Raw genomic sequence first — 26854 nt, 5'->3', positions numbered from 1 at the left:
TTTCTTAGGCTCAACTAAAATGTCACTACTTGGTCATTACTTTGGGATAGTTTTGCTGGTGCTAATACCCTTCTGTGGCTTCTTGAAGGCATCTAAAATTGCTTAAATTTTGTGCAGAAAGGCTACACGTGGCTAGGTAAATAGATTCGACTTACAAGTGGCACCAGTCAGAACCAAGTATTCCAGTAAGCTCTGGGCTTAAATGTTCAAGTAATCCCTCTGTGAGTATTCAAAAATAATAAATTCTCTGAGATGTTCATTTCCTATATAATATATAGGAAATATATAATAGGAAATTCTATATAAAGGGGTTGGGGAATACTTCACAACTATGAAGTCAGTTGTAGGCCAAGCAAAGCCAGATGACACTCGGCTATCTGTGACTAAAAGGAATGTTTGTGGCAGGGCACTGCTAAAAGGTCCAGAACTTCCTTGGTGATGAAGCTGTGCAACTCTGGGCAACAGTGTAAAAAGATGCTTATAAGTAGCCATTGTACATCTGATTGGTTAGCAGTAACTCATGGTTGTTTAACCTCATGTAGCACAAGCCTATAAAATAGCCACTCACTTGGTTGCCTGTGGTGGCAAAAATTGCTTTCAGGTGACTAGGCAGAGAAGCTTTTAAAAATGTGCATCTCTCTCTTCTAGGTCACAAATGACCCCATTAAACTAATGTTCCAGTGGTTTCTTTCCATCCGCTAGACATCGTTAAAAGTGCTGGTTGTGACCACAAAAGCTCACATATCTAAGAGATTACTTCCTTCATTCATTAGGTCTGGGGTGGGGAACCTGCAGTCCAGGGGGCCTCATGTGGCCCTCAGCATCATTTGGCTCTTGATCTCAGGACACCCCTCTGGGAATCACTTCATGACAGGTAGCGAAGGGATTGGATGGCACACAGAGAGAGTGAGAACTATGCAGTGCTGAAAGCCCCACCCACTAGTGGCTTTGATTCCTCCCACATTTGCCCCTGCTTTATTTTTCCCGTGAGTAAGCTGCCTTTGATAGGAAAAAGGTTTCCTACCTGCCTTATGCCCATTTCTTCTGTAATTCCCCAAGAGCATATTTGACTTATTCTGATACAGATGACAAATTCACATAGCTGGCATTCTCAAGGTGTTGCTTTACAATTGTAGAAGCCTTCAAAGATTTAATGGGTGAGCTTACTCTGAGGGGTTTGTGCAATATCTTCTGCATTGGTTGAGACCTTGCAAGAACTGTGGGGTTTGGCTAAACACTTTTATGGCTAAAACTAAAAACCTCACTCCCCCTACCCCATCTTCTCTGCCTGTGTAGGTAATTCATGTTGGATTTGATGATCATAATGTTTTTGTGAGGCTGGGGGTGTGACGGGGGGAGAAAAGTTCTTCAGGATTTCAGAAGTGAAAAATGACTGCCGGACTGTGTTAGTCTCTCTCTCTCTCTCTCTCTCTCTCTCTCTCTCTCTCTCTCTGATTTTGGTTGGTATGCCTCCAGATCTTCTCCAGATTAGTTATTCTGCTCCAAAATATAACTGTAGTTAAAACCTCGGAAACAGTTCTTGGTATGAATATTTAGAATGATTTAATGAACTGCTAGAATAGCTAAGATTTCTTAGGGGGTGGGCGGGCGGGGGAAGGGGAGTGAGTATGTGCGTATGTATAAAATATATACATGTACACACAAATTGATTCAATTGCTTTTGACGTTTTCTGGTTCCCTTTATCTTAGAACTACTGAACTATACCTGTGAACAAAACAGATAATTTGGAAGTTGGCAACAAAAGCTTGCAGTGTAATAACTTCCTCTTCTCTTTTTTCCTTCTAGTGCCACAATGGCAACTGCACCTTACAACTATTCCTACATCTTTAAATACATCATTATCGGTAAGTCTAAATATACTGTACCTACGGATACTTCAAGTGGCTTAATTCGTTGGGTCAGTTTCTGCTAGAGGTTTAAATACCGTTCTCCTGTTTTCTGTCTGTACTTGCTTTCCAAAAGAGCACCTAACAAAAGGCAGTGTGCAAGGAACAAATGTTTAATTTCAGCTTTATCTTCTTATCTCTAGCTTATGAGCTTACTTGGAAGCAGAAGTAGCTCTTCATGTTTTCATTGTTTCATAAATTGCAGTGAAGTATGTTTTTTGGAAAATTTTGAATCAGAAAACTTTCTGGATGTGAGAATTCTCCCAATGTGAGAATTAGGATAATTTGCATAGGGTCACTTGCATAGGAAAATTCTCAGTTTGCATCAGAAAATTTTCGGATGCCCTAGAGAGATCTACTTTAATTGTTTTACTTGTATTTAGTAAACAAAGCTAAAGAAGTACCCCATGTTATTTTTTTGTCCCACTACATGACAAATATTTGATCTAAAATATTTGAAGGGGGAAATTTAAAGCATGCTTAACGTGATTTAAATGTTATATGATGTAGAATTTTTTATTGGAATACCTGTAAACATTTAAAGACAGTCGCATGTACTGTACATGTTTACATTTAAAAAACAAAGGTATTAATTTTAGCAACCCAAAGACCTGTGCATGATATACTGGCAACCTTTCATCTATTTCAGCAGAGTTCAGGTCTCTTCCACTAAGCTCGCTGGAGCACCTTCTGTTTTGCTGTCACTACTTTTTAGTTCCATTTCACTCTGAGACATACATGTAGTCCGCTGACTTAGATGGAGTCTCTCAATACTTGCTAGGGGTAATCACCTGAAAAGCATTAATCCCCACTTTGAAACTGCCAAGCTTGCTTAATATTGTATTTGCAGTTGGCATATGTTCTTTTTTTTTTACTAATGAACTTATGAAATGGAAAAATTTTCTGCCCCGCATCATTGATAAACGGCTGTGCTTCTTAGCTGGATTTGTGTGTTGGCTTTAAAATTATCATAATACTTATTGAATTGTCCTTTATAGAAATTTCTTGGATTGTTGAATGAATATAAATTTTGGTGTGTGTTTTTTTTTAAATGAATTTGTTTGAATTGATACATTACTGATGTCATATTTCTGATGTTTTACTCGTTATAAAATTTCTATCCCTGTTGTAAACCACGGAGAGGTGGTATACAAATTAATAGTGAGAGTTCTAGTGTGATGCTGAACTAGCATTTTAGTTAGGCTTATTTTCCTTTCCTTTTTGCACAAGAGTTTTTTGTGCTCTGGGTTGCTTGGCCCTGCGCAACATGCTGAACTGAATCTGAGTAGGTTTTGTAGCCTTCAGATAGATTGCTGTGCTCTTCATCTAGGGGAGGGCAATGCTGGGCAAGGAATTTCTGTTGCACAAATCATTTCTCAGTGTGCAGACAGCTATACAGTCCTGTTAAGCTCCATCAGGAAGTGAGACTGGAGAGATTTGCCTTTATTCAGTTGTTGCTGGTGGGCTGGGATTTGATCCTGGGTTTATGTCCAGCACTTGACACAACATGTTCCACTGGGTAGTAATATGATCTGGAGCAGGGGAAAGCTTACAGCTGGCTGACGATGTATACTCTTGGCCCCAAATTTCATATTTCTTTGCAACATGGTCTAGGTGTTGTTGACACCTTGAAGCTTTAAATGTTTTGCGGTGGGGTTAAGCTCTTGCCAAATGGTTTATGCTACTTCTGAGCAAGGGTATACTGAAATGCCTTGTTGGCTGCTTGACCTCTTGCTGCTATTCTGCAAGTGGCATTCGGATACTTAACAGGCCAGTGTTAGACTGGACACTTCAAAATTCTGCTTGGCCATAAACTCAGTTCACAACATTGCCAACAACCCAAAAGGCAAAAAATCCCACACTTCCTCCAAAAAGGTCAAGATGATGATGAACATTGTACACCCCCTCTTTCATCCTCAGAATCAACTGTGTCATAGTTTAGGCTTTAGTTTAGGGACCCAAAGTCACACAGTGACCCAAGTCACCCATCGCCAACAACCCATGGTTAACAAACCGTTACATGGTAGGAAGCCATTTTTGAAATGCTAACCTTTATTTTTTCTTCCCTTGAATAGGGGACATGGGTGTAGGAAAGTCCTGCTTGCTCCACCAATTTACAGAAAAGAAATGTAAGTGTGTGCACAGTCAGTCAAAGTGGTAACACGCTTTAGTTCTTTCCACCATGTACAAGTTCATTTGGACTTCTGTAGTATCATTGATCTGCCTGGCTTACAGTCTGTGGGACTGATTCTAGCACAGCTGAGTCAAAACCACTTGGCAGGATTGTATAAAGTGTGGTTATTAAAATGAGCATTTAAACACCTTTTGCTTCTAAGTATATTTCAGCCTCTGACCTGGTTTGCATGACGGGAGGGTGGTTAATAAGTCATGGTGGCTTGTTAACCACCCTGTGCATGCCCGTTGCTTGCAGACCAAATTTATATAATCACTCCTTGCTGGTGCAGCTTGTTAGGATGTTTGAACCCAGTGAGGGTGGGTAGTTGGGGTGGTTAACAAACCACACAGAACCCATGGCCTGTTCTAGGTTGGTTGGTGTTTCGTTAACCACCCCAACCACACACCCTCACCAAGTTCGGATGCCACAACAAGCCACCCCAGTGAGGGGTAATTAAATCTGACTGGTATGCACATGGTTAACAAGCCACAATGGCTTATTAACCACCTTTGTGTCATGCGAACCAGTCTACACTCTTAACTGGGTTTGGAAAAGCATGATTTATAGCCAAAAGCACCTCTGTGTAGCTGTGATACAGCTTGAAATGGTGATGTGCCTTGTGCTGGTTATTTAAAATTGAATGTCTGGCCATTGGTCTGGCTCATTATTGCAGATTTTAGTAGGGTTTAATGTGATGGTAACTGACCAAAGGCTGTAAGTCCCAGCTAGTTTCTGTCTTTTGCCAGGTTGGGTTTTTTTTTTTTAAAGAGAGCCAAATTTACTTTAGATTTTCAAGAACAAAACAGGTACTGAGGTCTAGAGCTATTGAGCTTTTGTCACACCAGTTGCGTCTTTCTCATTTTTGATGAGAAACATGAACTTGAACAGGCTGGAAATGGGATGGTGCTATATAGGGAAAAGCCCATAACCCTGTTAACTAGAAGTATAGTGCCTTGGTAGGGATTGATTTCTTCCTCTTTTTGCTGGGATGGGTGGGCTGAAAACTGAGAAGCTGGTGTTAAGCAAGTCTTCAGTATCGATGTATTTGCTTAAGTGTTGTTGGGAAACGCTTGAATCATCTGAATCTCTCTCTCTCTCTCCTTGGCAATAGTTATGGCAGATTGTCCCCATACAATTGGTGTTGAGTTTGGTACAAGAATAATTGAAGTTAGTGGCCAAAAAATTAAGCTGCAGATCTGGGATACAGCAGGACAAGAGCGATTCAGGGCTGTCACACGGAGCTATTACAGAGGAGCAGCGGGAGCTCTCATGGTCTACGACATTACTAGGTAAGATGTTTTCCTGCGCTATAGACATCCTAGGCACACTTGCCTGAAACCAAACACTGCCACGCCTTAACTTGTGGTAGTCATGCAGCTTGTTAAGGTTAACTGGTGAAATTAAAATCCTGACTCTTCTAGTTTTTAATACACCTAAGAACCACCCTGCTGGATTAGGCCAGGGGTTCCTCTAATCCAGCATCCTGCTTCCACCAGTGGCCAGCCAGCTTAATAAGCACCTAAAATGTTCTAAGCACTGTGCAGCTATTGGAAGATAAGACCAACACTGCCTGAAAGCTGATAACCTAATAGCTATGATACAAGGAGAAAAGGAATGGGTAGGGAAGCAAGCTTTGGGGCAACAACTCTGTCAGTGACCAGTAGATTGGGGAGGGGGCAGATTGGTCTTTTTCTTGCCATGATCTTCCTGAGAGGCAGGGGATGGAACCTCCCAGTGGCCACTGATCCCCTGTCTGGTGGCAGAGTGGTGTTACCGCGAACCCCCCAAGCAGGCCATGAAGGCAGTGCCCCCCCATTGCCTCCCCCCATTGCCTCCCCTGACAGTGTAGCCTCTGAATATGTGGGTGCCCCTTTGGCCTCTGCATTTGGCTAATCCATTTTACAGGCAGCAGCCATCACCACATCTTGTGGCAGTAGACTCCATAGCTTGGTTATGCATGTATGAAGTAGTATTTTCCTGAATCTCGTGGAGGGCATCTTCCGCCTCGGGATGGCGCCGCCTCCTGGAGCTTGTAGGCAGGGTCCACATCTGACTTCTCATTTCTCCAGTGGGAGGAGCCATCCTGTTTTCCAGACCAGCCCGGCCTAGCGGGCAGCGTGGTTAGCACCAGCTGGAGCTTCTAAGAATCCACCCTACATCTTGTTTTTTCTTAAGGGATAACCCTCTGTCTGTCCTTCTTTCCTTCTTTCTTCTTCTGTACCCTCTCCCTCTTTCTACCCTCCCATTTTTCCCCACCTGGCACGCCCAGCTAGAATGGTGGCGGGGGGGGGGGGGGCTCACAAGGGGTGGTGGCGTTTCAGTCTCTGCTGCAGTCCCTTGGTGAGCGGAGACATCAGAACAACCCGCAGTGGTTGCTCCGCTACAAGCAGGTGGCAGCTCCACTGGCAGGAGCAAGTGAGTGGCGGCTGTCTTGCGGCCAGGGCCCATCATTGCCTGCACCCATCACAAAGTGTGGTGCAGCGAGAAGATTCCAGAACCTCATGTTTGCCTCCAGTTGATCTGAAGCCAAACCAGGGCCATGCTGTTGCCGCCGTGGAACTGAATTCCAACCCCATCCCCTTATAGACCGGGGGGGCAGGGGGCGGGCTAGAGGAGGAGAAGAACCGACAGTCCTTTCCTAGCCCTTTCACCTCATCATGGAGCCAACAAGGCTATGGCATTTTGGCACCAAACGACTCGGAGGGACGCAGTGAGGTGGGGGTGAGTAACCTAGATCTGCAAGCCCCCAACACAAAGCTGCCCCCCTACAGCAGGTGCAATGGGTGAGCCAAATAATTTCCCAGAAAATACCAAGTCAAGGAAAGGGTCTTCCTATGAGTAAGCCCCACTCCCCCTCTCCCTGCAAAAAGCACAGGGGGAACAGAAAGACGAGCAGGAGCCACTCTAAACACAAAGAACAAAGTGGGTGTAAGAAGCTTAGGGAGACCTCATCTGATTGCAGGTCTTTCAGCCCCTTGTCATCACCCTTCTTGTCCTTCCCCCAAGTGATATAGGGGTAGGGCTCCTCCTAATGATCTCAAAGTCTCTGGCAGCGGCAAAAGGAAGGACTCGGAAGCATGTAAATCATCCAAATGGGGAAAAGCATCACAGAGAGCCATCCCCCTCCTTTTCAGATGAGGATAAGGACACCTGTGGTTCCAGTAATGAGGAGGAAGTAAAATGATCAAAGGAAGAGTTAGATTCTCCTGCATCTCAAAGATGTTTTCAGTGGAATTCTTCCCAGCCCAATTAGCCAAAGCAAGCAGAATTCTTCACATTACTGAGGACAGTAAACCAGAGGAAGCTGTAACCCCCCCTTTTGCTGGGGTCCAAACTGTTTTCCCCAAAGGTCCGCCCAAACCCTTAATGGTGCCCTTTCCAGATTCTGTTCCAGATGTATGGAAGGTGGAATGCGCTACACCAGGAAAAATTAAACAACTGCACAAACTGACTAATAAACCTTGCCATAACCTGCCTGCAAAGGTTATGGATCAGCTTAAAATTCCAGTAGTTGATGCCTCAATTGCAGCACTGACCTCTTCAGCAGCCCCCACTGGTAGGAAAAGTGGATTTAAGGACCCATGTGATAAGCGAGCCAAAGTGGCCCTGCACAGAGGCTTTGAGGCTTTGGCAGCTTTCAGGGCATCAGCAACTAATTCCTTTTTTGGTAGGGCATCCTGCAGGTGGGCAGAAGAATTGGCTGGATTGGACCTGATCCCCAAATCTGTTAAGGATGGCCTGAAGAAAATCTTGTACACAGCTGCACTACTTGCCCGACTCTTCCCTGCGCAAAATCCAATTCAGAGCCAGGGCAGTAGCTGCCAATACAGCAGTGAGATGTAATTTAACATATGGCTCAGAAATTGGAATGTGGATCTGGGATCCCAGATTAAACTGGCCTTTGCAGGTGCCTGACCTTTCAGAAATCCACTCCACAAAGTCTGGGTGGAAAATAAGGAAACAGAAGAAGAGGAAAAGAAACCTAAGCCACAGAGATCCTTTCGTTTTAGCAGATGTGGGCCTAAATCAAAATGGCAGGGTGGCTTCAAGCCTAAATGGCAAAAAATCTACAAGCCTAATGACAATCCATAGATATTGATGACCACAAATTGCTCCTCAAACACAACAAAGAAAAAAAGAACTTGTCTGCCTGATGCCAAGCCAGCAGCAGGAGCATTGGGGTGGGGGGTGTCTGCTGGAATTTGTGCCCACATGGCTCCAGACAGCCTTGGACAGGTGAGAGAGATACACCGTATCCAGGGGTTATTCCCTAGAATTTGCCTGTCTCCCCAGGGACAAGCCTACCAAGCTTCAAAACTTTGTCAGTGCTATCAACCACTTGCTGAAAACAAAAGCCATAGAACAGTTTTGAGTTTTCTTGCTGGAACCAGGAGTTTATTTTTTCCCCAAAAAGAATGAGGACATAAGAGCCATTCTGGAGCAACCCTGAACAAACAGGATTTCTTGGCATTGGTAGACCTGGCAGAGGTGCACCTGCATGTTCTAATCAGAAGAAAACACCAGAAGTTCAGCTGCAGCACCCAACAACTGGAACACCTGCAGGTAATGTTGGATGCCACTCGCTTCGGGATCACAGAAATCTCACAACTGGCAGTATCTGTTCATGCTCAGAGGACAGCGGGGCTTATGACCCCAGCTCAGCTGTTGGGCACGATGGTGTCGTGGTCAAGGCTTGGTGCATTGGTCAAGATTCTACTTGCACCAACTTCAGAGACGGCTACTTCCATACCAGAGCCAGATTACCTCCTGTTCTCACAGTCAAATCGACCTTCTGGAGCAGGTCCATATGGAACTGGAGTGGTGGTTTGTCTAGACAAGATTCCAAGAGGGAATGAGCCTGGAAGATCCAGAGAGAGTCACCATAACTCTTTGGGTGTGTGTGTGTGTGTGTGATCTGGGAGTGACTTAGGGCATTTGGAGTCAGAAGAAACAGCAGCACAGCATCAACTGGCTCAAGCTAAGAGCTTTTTGACGAGGTCTAAGAAACTTCAGTCTGGTCATAGGAGAAGTGTATGTCCTCATCAGAACAGACAGTGTGTCAGCCAAAGCTTATGTGAACAAGTGGGGAAGAACTCAAGCTCCCTCAGCAAGGAAGCCCACAAGCTACTGACATGGTCAGGTCCTTCTTTCCCCCCAAAGTTAATTCCCTGCCCATAGGGGCCCAATTCCTGCCCAAATCCTGGCCATCCTCATGAAGAATGCTGGCATAGGATAGATGTCTGCTGGGCACTAAGGAAGCCCTCCTTGTATCTTTTTAGGGAAAATCTGCAAGGGTCAAGGTTTCCAAGTCAACCATTTTCCGCTGGCTGAGGGAAATCAGGAGAGTATCCACCTGTGCAATCTTTAGGGGTAGCTCTTCTACAGAAGATACTTGTAGGGCAGCCACTTTGTATTGTGACAAAATTGATAACTATGCATCGGCGAGCCTTCGAGAGGTGTGCAGTCCGGAGGGTGACAGTGCGATAGCATGCCAGTCTGGGAAGCTCACCCATGGCTTACAAGGCTCTTGAAATATCCCAAGGTGGAGAATGCCTTCTGCAAGACTCGGGAAAGAGGAAACTCCCGTACTGTGAATTTCTGTTTCCTGAGTCACATGGAGGGTATTTGGCCTGCCTCTAGTTCCAAGATCAGCATACCAGGGAAAGACTACGGATAGTTAATGTAAAACATTTTAAATATTTTAGAGGATTCTGCCATTGCCACACATGAGGGGTGGTGCTTGGGTTTTTCTGGGGATGTCTCGTTACCCTGTCTTTCTGCCTATTCTCAGTGGGCTACTTTCCATGATCAAAGTAGGCCATGGTGCTGTGATTTAAATAAGCCACGTGTGGGGCATGATTTCCATAATTGCCACCTGGGCACAGCCTGTGTCATCCAAACCCGGGTGGCATGGCTTGTTAGAGGGGGAAACAACCTTCCACTAACCCTACAAAGCCCATGGGTTATTGGTTCAGACAATACGACAAGCGATACCTGGGCGGTGATTATGGAAATCATGCCCAGAATATGCCACAACTTTAGTAAGCCACGGTGGTTTATTTTGATTGTGCAAACCAGGTCAGAGTCTGTTAGTAGTTTGACATACGCCCTTGGTGTAACTTGTTTTTGTCATTGTTATATTAGTTTAGTAAGAGGTGAGGAGTGTTTGCTTTCCATTCCAGCCAGGATGGCTCCTTCCCCTGGAGAAATGAAAGTTAGATGTGGACCCTGCCTACAAGTTCCAGGAGGAGGTGCATCCTGAGGTGGAGAATGCCCTCCATGTGACTCAGAAAACAGAAATGTGCAGTAAGAAAATTTCCTCTTTTCTCAAGTCCTGAATTTACTACCATTGGATTGACTAGGTGACAGCGAATTCTAGTACTGCAGAAGAAGGCTAAAAGTGCTTTCTCTTTCCACTTTATCCATATCACCTACCAATTTTTCTTTGTGGACGTTTCTGTAAGGGACACATATGCCAAACATTTTTTTTAAGTGACAATGTTTTGAAAATCTAGATGCTATAAATGATGAGTCATTGTCTTGGGTTTTAAACTGAGCTATAGCCAAGGTTGCTTCTTTAATAGATCCTCCTGTTTTTCAGCCCTTAGAGTTCTGCCATATTTTCCATAAAAGGGAAATTAGTCAGTGAGAAGGAAGGAGGACCTGTAAATACTTCTCCTTTTTTTAGCTTAGTCAAGAAATAACAGTCTGTGTGGAGGAAAAAATGCAGTATTCTTCATAGCCAAGGCTAGCTATTCAGGAGTCCGTGTTTCTTTGCTTCACGTACATAATACAGGAAAAGCAGCTTGCAACAGGTTTTTCACTAATAAGTGGAACTAGGAACATATTGACATTTCAACAGCATCTATTCTATATCAGACACTTTATGAGTACATTAGCGATGCCTGTGCATCTAATTTTGTATATAGTACCACGTAACTGAACTTCATAGAATGAGAACATCATATGAACCGAACTTCATAGCCACAGAAAGGATCCTGAGACTGAAAGTACATTCTTGATATGATGTGCTGCTTCTATTGTTGCAACTTGCTAGGTGTGTCAAGCTGCGCGTTGGGCAGCTTCGTATGTGTAATGGGGTCTAGGCATTGGATGCCCAGGTGAGAGGAGTCTTTCTGCTTTTATCAGGTTCCTTGCAAGGAGTGTGTGTATTGGACTACCTTTAAGACATGGGTGAGCAACACATGGTGCTCCAGATGTTTTGGTCTACTAGTCCCATGAACCTTCTTTATGCCAGGGGTGGGCAGTAGATCTCCAGATGTTTTGGACTTCAGTTCCCATGTTGGCAGGGGCTTTGGGGAGTTGAAGTCTGGAGATCTGCCTTCTGCCCACCTCTGGGCTATGCTGGCTAGGGCTGATGTGAGTTGTACACCAAAACATCTGAAGAGCCACCAGTTGACCATCTTCACTTTAAGGACAGATGCATTGAAGCCAGAGAATCATAAACTGAATTTCTTTAAAATTGCTGGAAAAGATACAGAGCAGAGAAATGAGGTTTACTGGTCAGTCCTACAAAAATAAAAAACAGGAAACCTTTTTTCAGATCATTGCAAGCCTCAGTAGACCTTACAGCATACACCTGCATCTTGGGTACATGCATGTATGTTCCCTCTCTTTTCCCAGATACACAAGATCAGTACACATCTATCTCCTTGGACAGTAATCCTTAAAAGAGTACACCTTTCTGTGTTATGCCGCAAAGTGTTGCGTCTATTAAGAGTTTTCAGTAGGCTGACCTTTAATGGGTTTTTATACAACGTGACTTAACGGGTTTCCCCTTGAAAATCAGGGAAGTGAAGAGCAAGTATCTATTAACAGCTCAGTTCAACTGCCAGAATTGGGAGGAAAGACCATGTTCCTGTTGCATACTGTGCAACCCCCAAAAGGGTAATAGGAAATAAGCTGGCATAGTAATGATGTTGAGATCCTGTAAGTATTAAGCCTTAGTTCTTGCCTTTTCTCTCTTGCAGAAGAAGCACATATAACCATCTAAGCAGCTGGCTGACAGATGCAAGGAACCTAACTAATCCAAATACTGTGAGTTTGGCTGTTTAAAAAAAATACTTACATTAAAAGTAGGGCTGTTAAATTTAATATGCCTTCCATATTGGGTGTCTGCTTGGGACCCTGGAAGCATGAGAACTTGTAATTTGATAACACAAAGCTGCTACTTGTTGAAAAGGAAGGACACCTTTGATTTTTTCATAATTCCCAGTATGTCAGAGTAGAATTGGCCTCAGATCAAACAAGGGTGCCCTTAACCCTACTGATTTTAAATTTGCCTTTGCTGATTAAATCAAGTAAAGCTAAAAATCAAAGATTGGAGTTTTGATTAAAACACTGTGTCCCAAAGCAGGAAATCCAAGGACAGGGCTAAGATGTCTTGATAACTGATAAATTTGGTTAAGTTGCATCTTGGTGATCTTTTTTTATTATAAGGCATCTAAAATCGCTAGGCACTGTACACAAATTAGAAAGGGAACAATGCCTGCTTCAGGCTTGCAGCATAAAAGTAATGGCAAGAGACATTAGGGAGAAAAGGGAAGGAGAATAGTCAGGAAGAGCCAAGCTGAACAGCTGTCACACTACTGTGGGGTGGCCTCAGTCTTCCAACACTACCTCTGAGGATGCGTTGGGATTTTGGGCTATGATACTCCTAGTTTTGAAATGGCTTCAGCTACTTAGGAGACAATTCTTGGGAAGCACTTTGAGGAGGTTACATGGGGCACTGCAGGACACAGTTCCAGGAGGCAGTTGGTACGAGCTAGGCCAATGTCTTTTGATGTCAGCCAGGCTGTTGCCTTTCCCTCTGAAGCAAGCAGGCAGAATGGCTGAAGGGACTCTCTTTAGTTCTTGCCTATTGCTTTTCATACGGGTTTGTATTTGTATCTGAAAATAAATACCCTACCTATCTCTGCTGTCCAAGGGCGTTTCCTTCCCTTCTCTGTAGCGCTAAGAGTGATCTGAAGACATCTGTTCCTGATTTGGTTTGCTCTGGTCTCTACAGCAGTAATTCTAGCTAGCCAGGCTCACTTCCTCTTTTAACGTGACTATTTTATTGCATAGTGAGTACTTTCTTGAAGCTGAGCGGGCCCTGCAGGAATGAGAAACTGAAGTGTCGGTTAATGGATGTTCCATCACTTAACATTCCCAGTTGAAGTTTTCGGCTTGAGGGGCAGACCTGGCCAGATGCTTGGCCAGATGTTGTTACTAACAGCGAGGCTCCTGTTGAATGGCTCCACTTCCTGTAGCTTGGGAGATAAGACTAGCATGTTGACTACTTGCCTTCAGTCGGGCCTGTTAATGGCTAACTTTGTGTCTTGCCCTGGATGCAGGTGATAATCCTTATAGGAAATAAAGCGGATCTGGAAGCACAGAGGGACGTGACGTATGAAGAAGCCAAACAGTTTGCTGAAGAGAACGGTGGGTGGTGCTACTCCAGAAGAGCATGAAGTACTACCAGGCACTCAATTCCTTTAGCCCCATGTTGTCTTATCTATAGATGTGGCTATACAAACTACATTTGAACCCTTCTTACCCTGGAGTTTTGACACCTTGTGGGATTCTTTATTTGTGAGGTCTGAAAGGAGTGGGTGGGTATTTTGAATTCTCACATGTGCTGAAGTTGCATTTTGTTTCTAAACAGGGTTGCTGTTTCTTGAAGCAAGTGCAAAAACGTAAGTGTTGCATGTATTTTGTTGGAACTGACGTTGCTTCTGTGGATCTGTAACTTCATTTGTAAAGATGAGAGCTTGTCTCGAGGAAAATATGGTGCTCTAACTCACAGGTCTCCAGTGTTGTGCCCATCAGGCTCCCTGCCCCTCATGATTTTCATGTATTTAGATTTTTTTTTAATTAACTGGGAAGCTGAAAATCCAAAGTGAAGCTCCAACCTCCAGAGCCATTTTTATTTCCCAGAATGCTGCTGGGCTCTACATGGCATTCTTGGCCAAGTTACTTGTCTCTGAGTCTCCCATCAGTTTGCTTTCTCAGAAATTGGTGTTGTAGCAGAAAACTGCGGGTTCCAAAGAGTGGGCTTGTATTTTTGGAGCTCAGACCCCACCTCTGCTTTGTACTTAGGTTCTTGGGCAGGTTACTTTTCTTTTCGCCTTCTGGTTCGTGACTGGCCAGGCCTACTGAGGCAGGCACTTTGTGAATGGGCAAGCCCCCCCATCCCCGGCAGCCGTTTTCTGGAGTGCACAGAACACTATTTAAATTACAAATGTGCCCACCAACCCAAAATGTTTGGGGACCCTTGCGTTACCCCCTAAAGATCTTTGTTAGGTTCTTAATTTTTAGTCCTGTAGCATGGACAAATCAACAACCCTTTTGGTAAGGGATGTGGGCTGGAAAGCTGCAGCTTGCTTACCAGTCTTCCTGTCCCACCAACACTACATAATTCTCTAAGACCATGTGTGAAGCTTTGCTGCCTCCACCTTCTCTTCCTGTTGAAGTGAAACAGTCACTGTTTCTCAGGTCCTTGCTTACTTTGGGCTTCTTCCTTCAACCACACTGCCTCTTGGGCCCTCTTTCCACACTTAACCTCCTCAGCCTCTGTCAGTGCTTGCTCTTCGGTCAGTAGCATTTAGCCTTTTATATCCCTTTGTCCAGTGCAGTTCTTCACTTCCTCCAGCAAGCTGCGCTGTTCCTTCAGTGCCACATGTCTGACCTTTGCTTCTTAGGATATTTGTGGATATTAAGTGAGATCACGGCAGCTCAGCCAATACCTGGGGGGCTTGCAAGTAACAGCTAGTTTTTAGCCTCATAAGGTTTTTTGGGGGTGGGTGGGATATGCTGCACTAATATGTTGCCCCCTGGGATGCATGTTTTGTGTCTTGTATGATAGTGTGAAGCAGTTTGGACATGCTGAGGGAGTGTGATGGCTGGGTACAGTTGAACTTCTGAAACCCAGTCCTGTTGTAGCAAACTACAGCGGTTTAAAATGAGACGTTTTGGGATCTCTTTGCTTCTGACTTGTCAGCCTTTCTGGCAACGCTGTCCCATGAGCTAGAAATCCTTGCTTCAATGAAAGTGGGATTGCAATGCTCCATGTAGTGGGTGCAGGAGGCAATGAGTTTTGTGGCCCTTCAGGCAAGGCCTGCTCAGCGGGCTTCCTTAATTTGAAAGAAGCAGGGTGTGTAGACTCCTGTGCTGCCTTCACATTTTTCCTGTGATCCGTGCAAAAATTAGAATAGTGGTCCTCATTTTGGGGAGAGAGGAGGCCCTCTTTCAGTCTTGGCATGGGAGTGGTGACCTGCGCTCAAGCTGGCTGTGGCAGGGGGCCTTGCAGCAACCCAGCCTGTTCTGATACATGTTGTAAGATAGCAGTGACAAGGCTAGGGCTGCTGATGCAAAACATCTATGGGTGCGATCCTATGCATGTTTAGTCTGAAAAAAGTCCTACAACGCCCAGCATTCATGGAGTTGTAGGACTTTTTTCATAAGGGTTGCACCATATAGGGGTTGCACCCTTAAGTGCAAAACGAACAAAAGGTATTTTGCAAGCTGTTTGATTTATTGAAATGTTTCTTTCAAAAGCTCCTTGGTTTCCTTCTTAGAGTCCACAACCTACGTAATCTTGAGATATAAATGGGAAAAATGGTAGAGCTCTGGGCCGTCGCTCCTGGGTAGAGAATAGTGGGTTATGTATAATCCCTTGCTGTAACCTGTCTGCCACATCTGTTCTAAGTTACTGTCACTGCTTCTCCTTTTCCCAGAGGAGAGAATGTGGAGGATGCATTCCTAGAGGCCGCCAAGAAAATTTACCAGAACATCCAAGACGGGAGCCTGGATCTGAATGCTGCAGAGTCAGGTGTACAGCACAAGCCTTCCGCTCCACAGGGCGGGCGGCTAACCAGTGAACCCCAGCCGCAGAGAGAAGGCTGTGGCTGCTAGTGACCTCAATTCCTCGGCTCTGTTTCTGACCTTTCACCTCTGTTAGGAGCAGTGCTTTTGGCTGCTTCAGTTTCCTCTGTACATCTTACCAGGTTTAATTAAAACTCCTGAGGCGACAGTTTAACACAGTACTAAACTGCTAAAAATAAATAAGAGAAACTTAGATGTAATCAGGTTATCAAAGGCAAGTAGTCATACCCTCTCCCTGCATGGTAAATCTAGGAGTCTTTACCCCTCCTCCCATGATTGTCCTTGTGAATAGGTGTCACCAATCCATGATTTACAAAACAGAGCACTGATGCTGGACCTCATGATTTTTACTCTTACTCTCTCTCTCTCTGCAGGGCTTTGTCTCTTGTAAGGTTTAACTTTGTTAGCTTCAGCCTTTCCTCCCAATCTGTAACTGGTCTGAATCTGTCTTTTAGTAACAAAAATGTTGATTTGCTGTGAAAAGATTTCCAAGGGTAGAGTGGGACCCTGCATACAGTTCCTTTGGGTGGAAGGGTTCCCTCTCACGCAGTTTGGAGGGTGAGGAGATCCGTTGCAAGGGTGTATGTCTTCACCCATCTTGGCCTCGCACATGGGAAGTGTGTATCTTGAGCTCCGTAGCTCTTCTTTCTCCTCCACCATTTTTACCTTTTGGCCCTTGTTAACAGAACGTAAATATGTATAAATTTTGAAGGAACTGAGCTAACACTTAAAAGTACATTCTGTGTATATGATTTTAACGAAGAAAAACAAACTGATTACTGGCATTAGAACTATATAATGTATCCGTCTGTACAGTTCAACCTAATAACGGCCACATCAACCCTGCTTAGTAAGTGCAGTTCACTGACCATTGGCTTAACTCTGTGCTGGTGGCGTTTGCAGGAGGTTGCACTTAGGAAGCTGGTTCTGGACGCAGTGCAAAAGAATATCTACCCTGGTGTAGTAGTATCTGCCCCATCTCTGCACTGTGGTCAGCTATTGCTGTTTTTCTTAATACTCCTGGTCTTGTGCAATTGATGGTGTGCTAACTTGCTTCCCCCTGCCGCCCCTCCCTTTTTGGTAAGAATTCTGCATTTAATCCGGCTTTATTTCCTGCCTTATTGTATGGGAATGCTGGGCTCTGTTGCACATCTTTTTTTTTTTGGAAATTATTCTCAACTGGACTGTCACAAGCATTTTACTCTAGGGATTTTGAACTATACTGTGGCATTTCACACTACAGTTGAACAGGCTTAACTTCTGCTCTTCCTCTTCCTCCTCCATTCTTCCTCCCTGCTGTGGTTGCAAGGATCTTTATGAAAGAGAACTAATTCAAAGTGATTGTGTATATGCAGACCCTGTCTTTCTACTTGGGTTGGAGCCACATATGTAAACCATCTCAGCTCTGTACTGTACTCTCCATGGCAACCTGGCCTTTTTCCAGAAAAAAAGAAGAGGGCAAGAAATGGTTAAGCATGATTGCGACAAGATGAGCATGTTTGAACATATTGACTGCAATGTTTCAAATATAGCAAAGTACAGAAATCCCTGTAAAAGACACTAAGCAAGGCCATGTTCCAATATGTAAAAGCAAAGGGTGATAACCAGCATACTGTACAGTCAATGTTAAATAAAAGCCAAAACTGGAATGTGCAAATGATTAGTGTTTGGGTAACTTGTGCACTGTCCCTTGGTGTGTCCTTTTTGTTTGGCTCCAGTTAGGTTTTCCCCCTCAAACCGAAGGTTCTTAAAATAGATGGGTATCACAGAATTTGCAGCTTGAATTCCACCATGCAGGGTGGGGTGGGGTGGGGTTTGCCCAGGGACCATGACTTGTTGACACAATTTAAGTTTGGGCAAAGGCAATCACTTCCTGCAGCTTGTTGGCGGTGCAATACCCCCTTCTTATATTCCCCAAATTAAAGTTAAGGTAGGTCTTTGTTTCTGTGACAGGACTTATTTGGGCTGCTGTACTCATTTAATGTAACAATGCTATTATCTAAATATTTGTAAATAAAGTACCTGTATCTAGATAAATCACAGTAGTCATTCTTTGAAGATGTACACTAAAGGGGTGTGAATTGTGGGGTCACTTGAAGCAGACTGTTTCTTCAGTAGTTTGCCTCTAATACCCACATGTGTCAAGTCTCTAGACTTCTGTAGTATTTAGCGGATACATTGTGTATATTATTATGTAACAAAGCTAACTTCACACTTGCCAGCCTGCCCTCTAGTTGCCATTACTTAAGTGGTAGAGCAAGTGGCCAAATATGAAAGCAGACACCATTTATTTGTAGTTTTTGTGGATTGTAAACTGCTTTGAGAGCCAATATTGGCTGTAAAGGAGGTTATAAAAATAAACCTGCATTTGCTGCAGCAGACAGGGAAATCTTCAGACATTCAGCTTGGTGGAATGATTTTCAAAATCCTCCAGTGGGCAGGATTATATAGTCAAAGACTTGAATGGCTTTGTTTGCTCTTGGAATTCAAACCACTAAATTACTTGATCTTGTTCATTAAAGTTTAATGCAGAATTTTGCTAAGTTTGTTTCTTTGCTGAAGTGGAAGCTGTGTCTAAGATGAAGTAGACTAAAATTTGTTCCCAAACATGCAGTACTGCTTCAATTTCAGATATGTATGCTTGGACCTCAGCACTCAAAAGAAGTGAAAGACCAAGTCTTTGTACATAGTGAACAAATTTTTGTCTCCAGAAAATCAGGAACATCGCACTAAAGTTGCAGACTAATGTGACATTACCAGCCTGTTATGATGTTATGGGATAGTGCACGGCCGTCTCCATCAGCCACAGAGCCTCCCATCCACTGAAGATATTGTGCATTCATAGGTCTTCTGTTTCTGCACCAAGGTTTGGAGAAGCTATTAGCCAATGCCACCAGTAAGCAGGGGTAAGTGAAGGGTGAGTCTAAAGTATAGATACTAAGTTGTCACTGGCCTTTGGATGTAGAAGGTGGACCAAAAGGCAGACTACAATTATGTGAGCAGTTGTCTCTCCCTTGCCCCTTGATGTTCAAATTCCTTCCACATCCTACATAACGTGTATGTAGATGAAATTGGAGGAACATAGTCTTCAAACGCTTAAATGATAGGAAGCTGAAGTGCAAACAGTTTTGTTAAATTTTATTAAGAAAATATTTTCTCCAATAGAGTACAAATATTCACTGAATGTTGGTAAAAAATAATGTAAAAAGCCTAAGCTTTCACCCATATATAAATAATTCCAGCCACCCCTACATCGTAGCAAAGGTAGATATGGCTGTAACTTCCAGTATTTCAAACAAATTTCATGCTGCAGCATGCTTCGCCAACTTACGTGATAGAAAAGAACATTCAGCTTGTAAACGAATGAGGTAGCAGTCTTCAGATATTTTTGAATGCAGGTTATTAGCACTGGCCCCACCAATATAGTTGTGTATGTTACTGTTTCTCTATAATTACAAGAAAGTTGAGATTATTGGGGTACAAATTGTTAGCTGCACACATTAATATCACATTAGTCAAGACAATTGTACCCGCTTTCTCTACTTACAAATACTGGTTTATCATGATAGTTAAGAGAGCAATCTGATGGTCCCTGGGTGAGCATCCTAGGACAGTTTGGAGTCAGGAGATCTTCCCCCTCCCCATTGGTGCAGAGAGAACTGCACTGGCTGCCTCTCGGGATGGAAACCAGACCTTGGAGAGGAGGGGGGAAAGGGGGTGTTCAGGGGAGGAGACCAGGATAAGATTTATCCTGAACCTCCTTCCCTCCCCCTCCAACGTCCTCTCGCTAGACTGGCTGAAAGGCAAAGATTGCCTCAGCTGCTCTTCCTGAGTTTAGAGGCTTCCAAGCAGCAAGGATGCAATCGAAAGGACTGTGCCCTAAATTAATGTACATCTGGTTTAGCTGTTTTGAGGGTGTCTTAGGTGGCACTTCCCTGGAACAGAATGAATTGCGTTGCAGTGTTGCCTCAGGTTCAGAGCAAGCTGTTATCTTTCCCTGGGTTCCCATCTAGATACACCTGCTACTGGAGCTGGAAAACTTCATCAGTCCCTCTAGGCCATTAAAATTAATGAGCTGAAGTGCCCCTCATTCTTGTGTTGGCTTGTGTGGCCTTCATATTTAATACAAGATAGGGGTGCAAGTTGCAACTTCTCTTCCTATGGCTGCCTGAGGGAGTTGGGCGGCACTATGTAAGGGGCGGGTCTTCAATAACACTGTCATCCTCATGCTTACTCAGAAATAAGTATCACTTTGTTCCACAGGGCCTACTTCTTAGACAATGCTTAGATTACAGTCTATGACTTTGTGATATGTTTATCAAAGTTGAACTTGTAATTCATAATGCAGCAGGTTCCCTACCCCTTACCTGCTTTGGTGGGATTATGCTTGGTACTGATGGATGACTTGAGATTGTAGTGAAATAGTAGTTGCTGTTCTGGAAGGGGACTGGGCAAACTAGAAAAGAAATTGGGTCAAGAGTCAAAAAGCCGGAAGAAATCATATAATGACTGGAAGGTTGAGATATTTCTTAAAAATATAAAGAGAATGGATCTGATATTCACAACCTTCCATCAAGGTAAAATGAGTAGGTCAGAACATTCAGCATGATAAAATGCATTGCTCATGGCATAGCCCACTTCCAGGCTCCTTGCTGAAGTTTTGGGCTAAAGTCCCCAAGGAAAAAAAGGAAAGGTTCCTCCTGTGCAAGCACCGGATCGTATAAAAAACCAAAACTGCCAATGTGATGGTTTAGTAAAAGGATCTCCCTACAATCAAACATGACACACTTTTATTTTTGTGGAATTTCAAAGTCTTTGCCTGGCACACTTCCTAAAAGCTGAGCACCTGAACACCTGTGGTATGGGATGGCTCTGCGGCCATTCTAGAAACAAGGCAGGATGACATAGCAGGCAGGGACACACAGCAGATGCATGCTGGCGTTGGGGGATCATAGCCAGAGGCCCAACAGCTCTGCTGGCAGTGCGGCAGTCCACGCACCATCCCTGCTGTTTGTGGTAAGGTAAGACTGGCTGGGGCCTGAGCAGGAATTTTTGGTCTGTGGTTTCCAAGGTTTTTTCACATACTCTGTGGTGCGCCAAGGGACCAGTAATGGGTGGCAACAATAAATAGGGCATGTTGGCAGTGCAGGAAGGGACAGCAGCTGCTGAGAGCATCCTGCAGCACCTTAGGGTGTTTGGGGATAGCCTAGACTGGTTTCTCAAGCCTTTGGGGGCTTAAGCAGCTCGTATCGTAAGGAGCGCCTCCAGCAGCACCAGACAGGCCGCTTAACAAGATCAGCCTCGGATGGCCTTCTCTCTGTCCCATAAGCCAGGACAGCTAGACTGGTGGGGACGAGGGAGAGGGCCTTTTCTGTGGTGGCCCCCACTCTGTGGAACTCCCGCCCTAGGGAACTCCGTCATGCCCCCTCTTTAATGAGCTTCCGTCGTGCATTAAAAACGTGGTTGTTCAGGCAGGCATTTGGGGTGGGTTAGGGTATTTTAGAAAATGTTTTTATTGTGAATTTTATTGTTTTAAACTGTTTTATTGTATGTTGTACATCGCCCAGAGTGGCTGGGTGACCAGCCAGATGGGCGATTAATGAATTTAATAATAAATAAAAAATAAATATGCCTAAACCTGTGGGGCAGGGGGGAGTAGTGACTCAGGAGGGCCTCCCCTGGCAGTGACCTGGAGGCAGGACGGCCTTGCCCATCAAGGTCAGCGTACAAGAGGGCTGCCCAAGATTGTTTTAGCCATGTCCCATACAGCTGGTTGTTTTGCTGCTGATCTGCTGTTACTAAACAAGGCCCTAGTTAAACCTATTCCCACATCTCGTGATTTCCAGTACAGACACAAGAGATTAGCTTTGCAGAAGTGACATTTGTTCAGCTACAGCCCACCCTGAAAAGGATTTGAACCGCTGTCAAATGGCCTGAGGTGAAGGACAGTGTTTGGCCCCCACTGGAGGGGAAGAGATCCCTCCTGGCGACCCAAGCCCTGTAGGACAGAATCTGCACAGTGACATCCTGAGTTGGTTTCTCAGGCATCCTAAAGCATGACAGAATTGTGAAAGCAACAGCGGGTTTCTGTTTTTCAGACCTTGCCATTTTCCCGCAGAGGAGGAGGAGATCTTGGCTGGGTTGCTCATTCTGACAGGCAGGGATCTGCAAATCAGCCTTGAAGTGCACTTCCTCGTGGAGGAGCAGCCTATGTCCAGTGTCATTCCTGCCTAGCTCCAAGGCAGGTGCTTCTACATAGGATCCTGAGATCTTGATCCAAACAAGTGCATTTCTGAGCTTCCCCTCCCCCTCCCCCTCCCCCTATACCAGATGATGAGTGCCCCGCTTGCACACGCAGTGTCAGGCTCTTGCTCTGATGAAGAGATTTCCCATGCACAAGTGTGGCCCTGACTGGGAGGAGGCTGGCTTAGGGGCTTCAGTCCACCTGCCCAGGTGCACCCCCCTCTTCATAGTCCACCCATCTTGGTGCAGCCCCCTCCTCAAGAGCTACCGAGTCCAGTTCCTGCTTCCACACCTCGGTCGTGACCCATGAGAGCAGAATGGTACCAGCAAGGAAAAGGCTTCCCTCCCCAGCTAGGGCACAGAAACTGCTCTGAAGCAGCAGCAAGGATTAAGTTTTTGATGACAGCTGGCCTGAGGAAGGTATTCAGGGCTCGCCCCTTCTGTTATCCAAAGATGCTCTCTTCACCCTGAGTTCTGTCAGTGGGTTGAACACCTCCTCAAGGGCAGAAAGAAGCCAGGCAGACTCCTCCTCGAGCGACAAGCTGTGTGTAGAGGACAACGCACTCTTCCTGCCACCTTTCCAAGGAGGAGGAGCCTTTGCTGGCTGGGATGCATATTTAAGGAGTACTGCCAGGTGCTAGTAGGGGGAAAGCTCTTAACAGAGCCCTCAGAACACTTGCTTTAAGATCACCAGGAGTCTCAGGGAAGGACCATTCAGCAGTCCTTCCTCACTGCCCAGGGACACATTCCTCAGAGGCCAGTGCCTAAGGAGCAAAGCCCACCTGCAGCGGCGCAACTCTCCTCATGTCCTGGGCGATAAGCTCACATGCCACTGAGCCCTAGTCCATCAGGGTGGTCATCACAGGCAGGCGCCAATCCACTACATCCAGGGGTGAAAGAATGCCAGAGGTAGGGCTGGGATCCCCCCCCCCCCCCCCGGCATCAATGATGGGCAAGCCCTCCACTGGGAATTTTTTGAACTTTGGAGAAAGGGCTGGAAGAGGCGCCTGGTGTCCCTGAGGCACAGCCCAGGAAAAGGTGGGAAGCCCTATCCACCCCTCTGCAGCGAGGAAAGGAGGGGTCCTAGATTCAGTTCTGATGGAGAGAAAAGGCAGGAGGTCTCCCCCCGCCCCCAGCCATCTTCTCATTCTGACATCAGCCTACAGTGTTCTCACGAAGTTGGGGAGTTACAAGGAAATCCCACCCCAAACTTGTCAGTCCGTGTTGGTACAACTTGGGGCCGCAGCTCAGTACATTAAGAGGTTAACTATGCCAACTTCTGGCCCCTGAGAAACAGAGGGGGCATCGAACTCTCTGGTGAGGGACCCAAGGAATTTCAATACTTTGTTTCTGAGGAGGCTATTACAACACCTCCTCAAGGGTGAGCTGTTTGGGGCAAAACAAACGACTTCCAGAACCCCCTTTTTCCCTGTAGAGAGCTTTATACCCTTTGCCCCTGGGAAACAGAAGGGACAGTGAGCTGTCAGGGCCGAGACAAGGGCGTTCCCTCCTGGCTGAAGACTTTCCTGCCTTCTGTTTATAGAGCTGCCTGTCTTCCCCAAGCCCTGAGAGACCAAGCAGGGGGTGGTGGTGGTTCCAAAGGCAACCACAGACAAGCCTGTTAGCTCCTCTATATGACTACAATTTAAAAAACATAAATAAGCATTGCCTCATGACACTGAGGAGTTCACTGGTTCCCCTGGTGGATGGTCCTGTAGCTACAGTGGTCCGTGGCACTCTGGTTCTCAAGTTGTGGATAAACTCAGCCAGTAAGATGGCATGGTCACGGTTCCTTCTACCAAATGTCAAGTCTGAAGAAATTCCAGGAATGTGCATATCAGCAACACTTACTTCTCTGTAATGTTTAGGCAAGCTAGCTTAAGCTTCTGGCTGCAATGATAGACACTTCAAGTTCAAGAGTGACTTGCTTTTACTTCTCTTTGGCAGATACTCCTTTTGGAGATTCTTTGAAGATGTTGTAACAGAATCAAGGCCAAGAAGCAGCTTCTTACTCTACTGGGCTACTGGGAGGTTTCACCTCTCCTTCCCCCGGAAAGAGCACCACAGCAACATGAAGACAAACTTGACCCTAGCAATCGGTCAGAGAACAAACAGCCTGCAGAACGTACTCTGCTCCAACAGCTGCTGTGGGCCAACTGAAGAGAGGGGAAGAACGCTCTGCCACCAGCCACAGAAAAGTGTCACGGGCCTAGTTTGTTCTACTGTAAGCCACTTTAGAATACATGATCAAAAGGCAGGCTTCGAATCTTTAAAATAAATAAAACCAGACAGGCTCTTATATACAAACAACTAAGAAACCCAGATCAGTGGGAAAGCTTACCTTGGACTTTGCAAGGTTTGACTCTTCATGCTCAGAGGCTGTTAACCCTGAGGAGTCTAAGGACAGAAACAGCGAGTCTGTAGAAGTGCTGCTAACCAGTTCGTCCAACATATCAACTTGCTTCTTCAGGCTGTGGAGGGTGCCCTCGGTCTGTTGCTTTCCTTTAATTAACGCCTCCACTTGCTTTGACATGCATTGCCGAAGTCGAGCCTTAATAAACATGGTGAGTTAACAGTCAGATTCTCGTTCATTAGATGACTCTTGCTATACAGACAAAGGTGTAGGCACTCTTCAGGACATCTATACCCACTCCCCCGAGAAAGTTCTATGCCAAGGAAAGATGGAAAAAATTCAAACATCTGCATGTATGTATGATGAATATTGCTCTCAAGATTTGGGGGTCCAGCAAGAGCGGAAAGGAGCGGGGAACTGGAAAAGATGTGAAGATTTGGGCTACAACAGCAAGAGCCAGCAAGTGGTGCTACTGGGAAGAGACAAATAAGTGATCCCCCCCAAGTGAGCTGTATGAATTGTCACGAACTACCTTGAGCCGGTCTTCATGGTGTTGCAGTTGCTCTCGGCGTGCTCTTCCCCGCCACTGTTCATCCTTTGGGGAAAAAAGAATGAATCACAACAGACTTTGGTGGAGTCTACTGGTAGACAGTTCGAGGTGCAAGGAGCAGACATCTCTTGACATGCCCTCACCAACCATATACAGGGCACGGAAGATTGTCTAACGACACAGATTATGATGGAACTCAAGTTGAAAGCAGCTGGCACTCATCATAAATAAACATAGTGACATTATATATCAGCAGGGCTCTCTCTCTCTTTCTCATGCAGCTCCTGCTACTCTGCTCAAGTATGGAGCCCTGCTTGTACATTCTAGAACTCCAAGCAGCTCAAGATTTATCTGTTAAAGAAATGCAACTTCTAGACACCATGATTTTAGATTAACATCTAGAAACTTGGACAGTGACTAGCAGAGATGAAAGGGGATGGTGGCAGAGACGGGTTGCTAGCTGTCCAAGTTTGAGAAAAGGTTCCTGGGTTTGTGAGTTTCCAAGACATATGCATCACACACACGAGTTCCTGCTTCAGACATGCACAAATATAGGAAGAATGACTTTTGCTTCTAAAATTTATACCCACTACTGAGATTCCAAACAGCTGTGATTTTTAACATCAATTTTAGTAGGGCTGTGTTTACCGTGATGTGGACTTTGGACAGGTCCAGCTTTTCATCAAAGCACAGCATTCTTGGTTCACTATCTGTGAATGGATAGTTTTCCTTAAGACTTTCCAAGTCACTCTGAGGTCTTCCCTTTGCTTCGAAGTTAGCCTCTAGATGCTCCAACAGCTCTGGAGGGGACTGACTCAAATCCTTCAAGCCAATCCTCATTTTGTCTTTCACTTCCAGTTTAAGCATCTTCACTGTGCCCTTCATCTCTTTTTGTCGTTTCCCCAAATCCTCCTGACTCTTCATCTGAGCAACAGGACATAAGGACAAGAGTGTCATTTCTGAGAAGACACCAAGCACTAATAACCAATTTGCAAACAAGGTCTGGGGCAGACACTCAGCAGGCCCTGTGCAACTGCCTGCAGAAATGGGTAGGGCCGCTGATGGGCTCCCGACTGGACTGGGGTCGTGTGAACTGGTGCCTCTATGCAAATGTGGTGTAGTGGAAACACCACTCCTGTGATTTACCTTTTTTGAGCCACCACAACCCCACAAACTGCAACAGCTGCCATACCACCAAGACTTCTGGAGGCACCAGCTCACACAGCTGGCACCCCCATGTGATCCTGCCTGACTGCCCCACAGGAAAGTGCATGGAGGGTGCTAAGTATCTGCACCAGGCCTACGTTTATCACATGACTAGAGCAGCTATTATGAGTTGAGCCAGTTGGATGAAACTGTCAGAGTTCAGCCATCATGGAGCTCTTTTTAAAAAATCATGTGGACTCATTACTAGCTAAATGGAAACTAATTTATCAGCTGACAAAGGCAACCTTAGCTGCATACAAAGACTTTGATTAAAAATAAAGAACTGCCCTACTGCTATTGCTCTGCACACTTCTAATTTGTACTAACAGGTGGCAACATTTTATTTCCTGAGAATCTTCATGTATGAGATAAGAGATGGCAACCAATCCTGCCAGAGTGGGATGTTTCTAAGTTGCACTGATTTCAACAGAAAAGATTTGAGCACATGTTTAAGTCAATGGGATGTAGAAATGCTTCACTTTTGGTTGAATTGTGCCCACACGTCACATATATGTGCAAAAGAAGCCACTGC

The 26854-nt window shown here is 45.1% G+C and overlaps 3 protein-coding genes across 11 annotated transcripts in view; 2 read left to right on the top strand and 1 right to left on the bottom strand.

Moving 5' to 3' along the window:
• The window catches only part of RAB14 (RAB14, member RAS oncogene family), a 40149-nt gene extending 15754 nt beyond the window's left edge, over positions 1 to 24395 (top strand). The window contains exons 2-8 of the mRNA XM_084821318.1: positions 1808 to 1866; positions 3984 to 4037; positions 5196 to 5373; positions 12076 to 12142; positions 13441 to 13528; positions 13752 to 13782; positions 15823 to 24395. Coding sequence (XP_084677444.1) covers positions 1815 to 1866; positions 3984 to 4037; positions 5196 to 5373; positions 12076 to 12142; positions 13441 to 13528; positions 13752 to 13782; positions 15823 to 16000 — 648 coding nt within the window. The 5' untranslated portion in view covers positions 1808 to 1814 and the 3' untranslated portion in view covers positions 16001 to 24395. The remainder of the gene's footprint in view (positions 1 to 1807; positions 1867 to 3983; positions 4038 to 5195; positions 5374 to 12075; positions 12143 to 13440; positions 13529 to 13751; positions 13783 to 15822) is intronic.
• LOC146335649 (uncharacterized) overlaps positions 18802 to 26854 on the top strand; it is a 30128-nt gene continuing 22075 nt past the window's right edge. For 2 of the 4 annotated variants that reach the window (XM_084821307.1, XM_084821303.1), the window contains exon 1: positions 24689 to 24777. The gene's annotated coding sequence lies outside the window, so the exon portion shown is untranslated. Of the gene's footprint in view, positions 18877 to 24355; positions 24438 to 24688; positions 24778 to 26854 lie in introns of those variants that run through there. The other 2 variants (XM_084821316.1, XM_084821310.1) reach the window with 2 other exon arrangements.
• Positions 19370 to 26854, bottom strand: part of CNTRL (centriolin) — a 78467-nt gene continuing 70982 nt past the window's right edge. For all 6 annotated transcript variants that reach the window (XM_084821298.1, XM_084821297.1, XM_084821296.1 and 3 more), the window contains 5 exons: positions 25765 to 26040; positions 25099 to 25161; positions 24555 to 24764; positions 20338 to 20426; positions 19370 to 19416 (listed from right to left, as the gene is read on the bottom strand). In XM_084821298.1, coding sequence (XP_084677424.1) covers positions 20352 to 20426; positions 24555 to 24764; positions 25099 to 25161; positions 25765 to 26040 — 624 coding nt within the window. In that variant the 3' untranslated portion in view covers positions 19370 to 19416; positions 20338 to 20351. The remainder of the gene's footprint in view (positions 19417 to 20337; positions 20427 to 24554; positions 24765 to 25098; positions 25162 to 25764; positions 26041 to 26854) is intronic.

Source organism: Heloderma suspectum, chromosome 14, assembly GCF_057233095.1.
Source record: "Heloderma suspectum isolate Gila_16-S chromosome 14, 16-S_ref, whole genome shotgun sequence".
NCBI lineage: Eukaryota > Metazoa > Chordata > Lepidosauria > Squamata > Helodermatidae > Heloderma > Heloderma suspectum.
The sequence above is the reverse complement of the archived record's forward strand: the minus strand, read 5'-3'. Positions and strand labels throughout refer to the sequence as shown.